At 37.9% G+C, this 8319-nt stretch overlaps 1 protein-coding gene across 1 annotated transcript in view; it reads right to left on the bottom strand.

Moving 5' to 3' along the window:
* The window catches only part of JMY (junction mediating and regulatory protein, p53 cofactor), a 70342-nt gene extending 62085 nt beyond the window's left edge, over positions 1-8257 (bottom strand). Inside the window, exon 1 of the mRNA XM_009327257.1 lies at positions 7963-8257. Coding sequence (XP_009325532.1) covers positions 7963-8196 — 234 coding nt within the window. The 5' untranslated portion in view covers positions 8197-8257. The remainder of the gene's footprint in view (positions 1-7962) is intronic.
* Positions 8258-8319: the final 62 nt, after the last annotated feature.

The following is an 8319-nucleotide window of genomic DNA, read 5'->3' as shown; positions in this document are numbered from 1 at the left end:
GCCATCTCTTGAAAAGATAAAAAAGTTTTGCAGATGTCTCTTTAGCTGGAGTGAGTCCCCACTTTGACTGAAGTTCTTGCCAATAATAGCAATTTCCTGGTGGACTGCAATGGTATGTTTCTACTAATATAAAAAAAGGGATCCTTAAAAGCACCTCCCCAAAGAGGAAAAATGGTAGCTACAGCCATTTCTGAAAAACTTTGCTTTTCAGTGCCTTCTTCAGCTCTGTGGTAGCAATATTTACACATATAAAGAACAACATAAACATCACTGATCATCTGTAAGCAGTGCCTTGTCATATTATAGCAAGAAACATGAAAGATGAAACTATTAGAAAGAATCTGCTTTGAAATTCTAAACCTGCCTGTGTAATACTATCTCTCCCAGAAACGGAGGGGGGGGGGGGGGGGGGAAGTTACTGGATTAAGAAAGCGGTTTTAAAAGGCATCAACTTGAAGGTAGGACATTAATTTGTCCTCTAGATTAATGAAAAGAAAGAAAATAATGCTGGAAAATTTGAGAAAAAATATGCAAGAAGAAAAAGGTAAACATGAAGAAAAGGCAACCCAACAGCACCTCTAAAAGCTAAGAAATCAAGTGAGCTGTGAATCCCAAGAAGCCTAATGGATTACTGAGTGTTTATTACATAGGTGGTACACACCTCTTCAAAATATTCTGGCATATGAAAACACTGCAACTGTATATCATCTAGAACAACTTTAAACAAAAAATAGAGGAACGCCTACCTCTACATCTAGGGAAACAAAACAATTCAAATTTTGAAGGGGATTATCAAACAAAATAATCTCAACAGTAGAATACTCCCCTAACTACAAGACACAAATGATTCCCCAATCCCAGTTCAGACAGTTAAACAGAGGATATATTGCACCTTATTTCTTTTCTTTCCTCCCAGGTACTTGGATAAGGAAATGAACTATGAGACTGGCAAGCTGCTGCCTTCAGTTTCTAAAAATGAAGTCTAAGCTTACTGACTAAGGGTCATACTGAACAGTATTGCTATATTCTACAGAATGTACTCTTGTTTTTCATGCAAGACTTAAGTTCTGTCAAGGAAGACCTAATTTTTCAAGCAGATGTCCTTTTCTTTGTGTACGTATCATTTGTACATGTTTTGAAGAAATGTACATTATTTTAAGCATTCTGCTGTTTTCAGATAAAACAGTAGTATTCATCATCTTCAGCTAGATCTTTTCAAACTTAACGAGGCATTAACAAGGCATTAACAAAACAATGCATGAAGTCTGTCTACATATATATGCCATAAGTGCACCGTAGAAAGGGGAAAAAAAGAAAAAAAAAACAAACCTGAAATCCAAAACAAGTATTCTACTGGGACTGGAAAAGAGACAACACAAAAAGATTGACAAAAATGAAAAAAAAAAAATCTGATTAACCTATGATCACAAGTCTATAAACCTCTGAAACAATTTACTGCTACCTATAAAAGAGAGGTAAAAGGGAAGGGCAGTAGAAAAAAAAAATTTACTCAAGAAGATATCAAATGAAAGAAGGATAAAAGATAAGATTTTTCAATTAAAAGGTAAATTGTTATTTTGCTTAGGACTTAGAAGGTTTTAATACACAGACTAAAGAGAAAAGCAAATACTATGGTAATATGGTGTAATGTCCTTTAAGTACGGGATTCCTAGAAGCCATTTTAAAGCATGTATTTTAAAATGGTATGTAATCACATCTTTGGCTTTCAGCAACTGTGAGTCTACCATATGATTAAGCTGTCAAGTATTTAATTATCCTTGCTACAATAAGGGTCCAAGAATCTCAAGTGATACAGCCCTCTCTACCTTACTTCCACATCTTCCAGTAATGTCAGATGTCATCATCAAGTGTTTAACTTGTAACATGGATTTATGTATACAGAACACATTTCAGAAACTCACTGAAACACTGAAAATAAAATATCCAGGTATTTTTAAATAAAAACTTAGATTTTTATTATTTGCAGAAAAGGGGAAGCGGGGAACCATCCCACATTTAATTCTGCTTATCTGAAAATGTATTGCAGTATCCTTGTTATTGGGTTTGATGCTTGCAGAATGAGTCAGGTGTGAACTTCCAACACCTAAAATGCCGAGCCTTTAAAATACTTATTAACTTAGGACTAGCTTGTAACAACCAGAAATAACTGCTAATGACTGCAGCTGCAAATTAGATAAATAAAAAGATGATGGCTGACAAGGAAGAAAGTATCTTTGGTTGGACAGCATCATGATTTAACCCCAGCTGCCAACTAAGCACCACACAGCTGCTCACTCAGTCCCCATCCCCGGTAGGATCAGGGAGAGAATTAGAAGAGTAAAAGTGAGAAAAGTTGTGGGTTGAGTTAAAGACAGTTTTAGAGGTAAAGCAAAAGCCCCGCATGCAAGCAAAGCAAAACAAGGAATTCATTCACTACTTCCCATGGGCAGGCAGGTGTTCAGCCATCTCCAGGAAAGCAGGGCTCCATCATGCGAAACAGCTACTTGGGAAGACAAACGCCATCACTCCGAACGCGCCCCCCTCCCTTCTTCTTCCCCCAGCTTTATATGCTGAGCATGACGTCATATGGTGTGGCATATCCCTTCAGTCAGTTGGGGACAGCTGTCCCAGCTGTGTCCCCTCCCAACTTCTTGTGCACCCCCAGCCTACTCGCTGGTGGAGTGGGGTGAGAAGCAGAAAAGGCCTTGACTCTATGTAAGCACTGCTCAGCAGTAACGAAAACATCCCTGTGTTATCAACACTGTTTCCAGCACAAATCCAAAGCATAGCCCCATACTAGCTACTGTGAAGAAAATTAACTCCACCCCAGCCAAAACCAGCACAGACAGCAACAAGTACTAGCCAGAGTACTATTACCATGTGTCTCCTAATAACTTGGAGTCTACTTCCCTGTCCTACAGAGCATGCCGTACAGCTGCTGACATACTATATTTTGGTTAGTACTAACTTATAGTACTGGTAGAGTACTTAAATAGCCTATTTACAAAGTGTTTAGAAGTGAATCAAAACGGTTTTACTGGAAACAACTAGTTTTACTGGAAACAACTGTTAACACTACAAATAATGAGTACGTAAAAAGAAGCTTTCAAACAAAAATAGGCTGGATTTCCAGAATGCTCAGCATTAGTCTTAACTAACATGAACATGCTCTGTTCATGTCAGTAGGAAAAAAAAATTCACAGTATATCTTATTTTAATCCTCTCTGCTCCCAAAGTTAAATCTGAACCAGTGTTCTCTCCTGAGACACCTTACATATCTTGTAAATCTAGCTATTGCAGTAAACATACAGGATGCAGTTTTCTTTGCTTCTTGCATACTTGGTTTTGCATTGGTTTTGATGGAACACTACTGCTAGCATTTATTTTTTGTATTACCGAAACACCAAACACTTTTTTGTAGAGTTTAGTACTATTTACTTTTGCATTGTTTACAAGTTTGATGTTCAAGTCTCTCTTTAAATCACACTATGCCTAGCAGTAGATCATTGAATAGAAACAGGTCACCTTACCTCTGGAAGTCTTGCATATTTGGTACAGCGCCCCACTGCCTACCATATACACATTCACTTTAGAACTGAATGCATATAGTCAAAAGCAAGGAAATAAAATTCACCTAGTTACTGAGATGATCCTAAATATTAATTTTCATTAAAATGTTAGAACAGGTTCAACAAAACAAAAGAACAACCTATGGATATTACTTAGCTTTTTTGATGTAAACAGAAGTATGTGACAGCACCCTTGGAAAGCAACAAATGTGAAATTCCATGATTTCTAACTAAATCAATTACTTACCAATTTGTGTGATTTGACAATCATATTTCATTCATTGAAAACAAAAAATACTTCCCTACTGAAGCTGTGCAAGTCATTTTAAAAAATTGTATACATACTGATTTAAGAAGAAAAGATTTCTGTCAAAAAACCTGCATTTTCTTCTCATACAACTTGTTACTGTAACAAAATAGATAAAAAATGTTTATGTTAATTTTTCTTAACCTTTTTAGCCCTTCGAACCAAAAGAAAATTAAGTCAACCAACATAAGATAGAAGTTCCCAGGGTTGTTCTGGTGCTTACTACAATATTCCACTATACAGGGGAAGGAGATTAAAAATATCAGTAGGTCCTCACTCCCAATGCAGTCTGAGGTTAGCCACAGAAAATAAGATGCTCGCAGAATTTCTTCAGAATTTAATCACCACTAAAAAGTGTTTCTGAACTTTTCTATTAAAGCAATCCAAAAGAACACACAGAGAACAGAGATGCAAAATGGTCTTTAACAGTCTGCCTGTAGATACTACAATTCATAGATTTTACAGAGCAACAACAAAAAGAAAGCAACTCTCTGACTAGTTATAAAGCTGGCATTCAAGATCCTATAGGCTATCATCTGCCAAATTTCAGACTGCCATGGCAATTACGAGATTGCCATGGAAGGCAATGGAAGACAATTCCAATAAGGAACAGAGAGATTCACAGGTATCATTAATTCAAAGATGCTGAAGTAGGCTTCCCAAAATCACAACTCGCTATGCAAGAGCAAGTAAAAGGATAAGCATACAATGGAACATGTTTGTTGGTGTGACTAAACCACCGAACCCTTTTAACCATAGTTTATACTAACACCACTTTTTATTCAGCAATATTGTGACTACGTTCAACCTTTTGCCAACACAGCATCGACAAAGAGGTATGACACCATCTTTGATATTACTATACTCACAAAAATTTACAAGCATGTACACTTAGCCTAGAAAAACTCCTCCCATGTTATATGGGGAGGAACATAGACAGGAAACTGGCAGGAACAAGAGTACAGGGGAGAACTTTTTCTGCCTTCTAGACACAAAGTTTAAGATTTTGGAAATACTGGCCAAGAAGCTGGAATCCCACATAAGGATTCAGTGTCATCCTCTCTGTTGAAATAACAACTTTTTGTCTGGTCATTAACTGATTCTGTACCATGTCTCCATTTGGGAGCTCAGACCTCTAGCTGAGTACCTGCGGAATTTTTTAAACAGGCATAAACTTAATGAACAAGGGCTCCAAACAAGTGTTTATTCATTTTCAAAAATGAGGTAGAATAATGTTTACTCCTTTAGATACAAGTTTTTACTTTAACAAAAATTAAATTTCTAAGCTATTCCAGAATTAATAGTTTTATTTGAAAAAATAAAAGATGTGCTATTTCAAAACTGCAAATTATGCAGAAGAAATGAATTCCAGGTCATACACTTTCTCTGCAACTATTTTTCTTCCTCATCTTGGATCTGTTTCTACTTGCAACATTCTTCTGGCTTATTAAACGTTTATAATGGAGACAGAGATAAAAATGCCTATTACAAAGAGCAACAATTATCAACTGCTGTGAAAATAAACTGGCTTGTGTGTAACTTATGGAAAGCAACAGATGGGGATGCTGAAACAACGAACATGAGAGGTTTTGTTGCTCACTTTGCTTCTCCACCCCAAAGAATATAATCAACAGAAATTGCAAGCATTTCTCAAGTAGTATCTAACTGCACAAAGGAACTTGTCCTGGAAAAAAGACATGCATGAAATAATTATAAACCGCAGAGGCATATTTTAAAATGTTAAGCCAAAGTCTTGGAGTTCTAAACCTGTTTTTTGCACAATTTTACATTAATGAAGACCCTCCACATTCATTATGCTTCTTGATAGCATTTTGGTTGCCAATCCTGCTCAATCCCTTCCCTTTTTCTTAGTTCTCCTAAGAGGTAAGATCTTTTAAAAATGCAAGAATCCAACATTCCTGCAGTCAGCTAACAGGCAGACTTCAGGCACAGACAGAAAAATAAATTAAAGTGAGAGATGAAACATTGATTCAGTAGGTTCTCTTAAAACTACGAAAAACCTTTATTTCAGAAATACTGAAATACCCATCATCCATTGCTTCATTTGTTTAGAATTGCAATGACAAACAATACCATGATTTGCTTAAAAGAAAGACATTTCCTGTGGACCAAGTAAACCACCAACAGGTAAAGAAAAGAGAAACCTGAGAGTCAAAACGGAAAGAGCAGGTCATTCTATTGGTTTCTTTTTTAAACATGAACTACCTTTAATTAAAAAAGGATCAATTTACACAACTGACAGTGACAGAAGTACAGCCGTACTGACTTTAGGTACACTACTGTATGGGTTACTATGGGAAAGGAAGATTGTACTGTAGTCAAATACACAAATAGGCTCTGCCATTTTGTCTGCATAAAATTCTGAACATTAACAGAGAATAAGATGTAGTTTAGAGATCTTCATGGATAAAGCTTGCATTGCCTATTGATAACCGATTTATTTTTCGCTGACAGTACTGGGGCTCACAAAACAGAAGTTGAGATTCTCCAAGAAACAAATAGTTCTTGCACAGTAACTCTGAATTAGTGTTTCATGAAAAACACCACACACTTTGAGTTAGGTACCCAGCTCCCAAACTCCATACATGTAACAGGAACCTATTTTGTCCTGCTCAGCTCCTTATAAAAACTGCTGAGCTGAAGGCTAAGTGAATCTAAGCACATGCTCCCAAGCATTCACACAGTCAAAGAGAAAAAGTGGAAGACAATACACTTTCATATATTCTGGACTAAAACTACTGCAGAATACTATTAGACTAATTACCAATTGTATACGAAAATTAACGAGGATGAATTCTGCCATTTAAATAGCCGTGGAAAAAAAAAAAAAGAAAAATCACAATGATATATCCTAACACAACAGTTTGGAAGTAAACTTGTACCTGACAATGCTACACTTGGATGCCCTTATCGTGATTTCATCATTGATAAAACAATTTTCTCACACTCTGTAACTCCAGTCACTAAGGAAAAGCTCAGCCTGCATCCTACAAAGACTCAAAACTATGCCATCAAAACAGGCAGCAAGCAGATATGCTCACACTCCATCAAGGAACAAACAGAACACACAACATTGGTAGGATATATGTGGGCAGCTGAAGCAGCCAAACTTGACCTATTTCCATAAAATAGAATTTAGATGGTGTTTGCAAAAATAAAAAATTCCATAACCTGATTCATACACATAGTCACACCTAGGTAGATCCTGATACATCCGGATCAAGGCCACTGAAACATAAAAACAAGTGTAAAATTCTCCTTTTTCACTGGAAAAATCTGGATCCTTATACAGCTCAGTCCACAAAGATGTGAAAAAATTCTCACACACTGATGCTAGAAGTTAGCAGAACCTCCTCAACTACTTTCATCTAAATAGTATGGTATGAGAAAGAGATGGAGTGACCTGAAACATCCAAGTCTTGTCAGACACTAGCAATGGCAACACAGTAAATACTCGATAGGACCAGACAGCCTGCTTTTTAAAATCGCTACTCTAAGAACTTACCAGCTGAACAAAAGTTGTAGTTACTCCAATTCCACTGGAAAACATCATCTCACTTGAAATACCAGATTCAGCACCCAGAGCCTGTAGGAACCTAAAATTTTTTGGCTTCAAGTGCCTAAATTGTACTGTCAAAATAAACACCACATGTTGCTGCTCCCATTAAACAGAAAAATTCAGCCTTCAACACATCCTGGTGCAAAATAATGCAAGAACAAAAATCTGGGAGCGAGACCTTGCCAAATCCATCAGATCCTTGTTCACAAACATCTACATTCGATTGCACAGAAAAAAGTACTGAGCCACACTTAGATGACTAGGGAAATCTGCACCTTCTTAAATCCTGGCCCTAGAGACCTTGGAAAGGTTAAGCTTCATTTCTTAGATTTTCAAAGCTCTTTTTTTTTAACTAGACAGTTTTCCTGTACTTTTTTTGTCTCATGGATCAATCGATTCTGTAAAGGTAGAGGGGAGCAGCCGGAGAGAACGACTAAAGAAGATGTCACAGAGTAAGAAAAAGGTAACACTAAGGTAGCGATATCGGGACCATGCTGTAGCCTCACCTCCTGGATTCGCCTGCGGGCCCGCTGCAACACCTCCTCGTACCCCTTCTGTCGCAGCTCACTCAGGCTCTCGTAATACTCTTCGGGGTCGTCAGTCTCAGTGAAGAGTACCTGCGAAAGGATCTTCCAGCCGCAGGTATCGAAGCCGTGGACCAAGTAAACTTGCAGTTTGTAGCAGAGAGCGTCCATCTCCTGCTCGGATAGCTCCGGGGCTCCGAACAGCACCGTCCACATGCCCGAGGGCTCCTCGGGGAAGGCAGGCAGGTAGGGCTCCAGCTCCGAGTTCACCGAGCACAGCTGCTGGTGCACAGCCCGCAAGTCTTGGAAGGAGAACAGGCCGGCCCAGCTGCACTCCTC

This window comes from Pygoscelis adeliae, unplaced genomic scaffold (genome assembly GCF_000699105.1).
Source record: "Pygoscelis adeliae isolate BGI_AS28 unplaced genomic scaffold, ASM69910v1 Scaffold26, whole genome shotgun sequence".
NCBI lineage: Eukaryota > Metazoa > Chordata > Aves > Sphenisciformes > Spheniscidae > Pygoscelis > Pygoscelis adeliae.
This window is presented reverse-complemented; position numbering and strand designations above follow the sequence as displayed.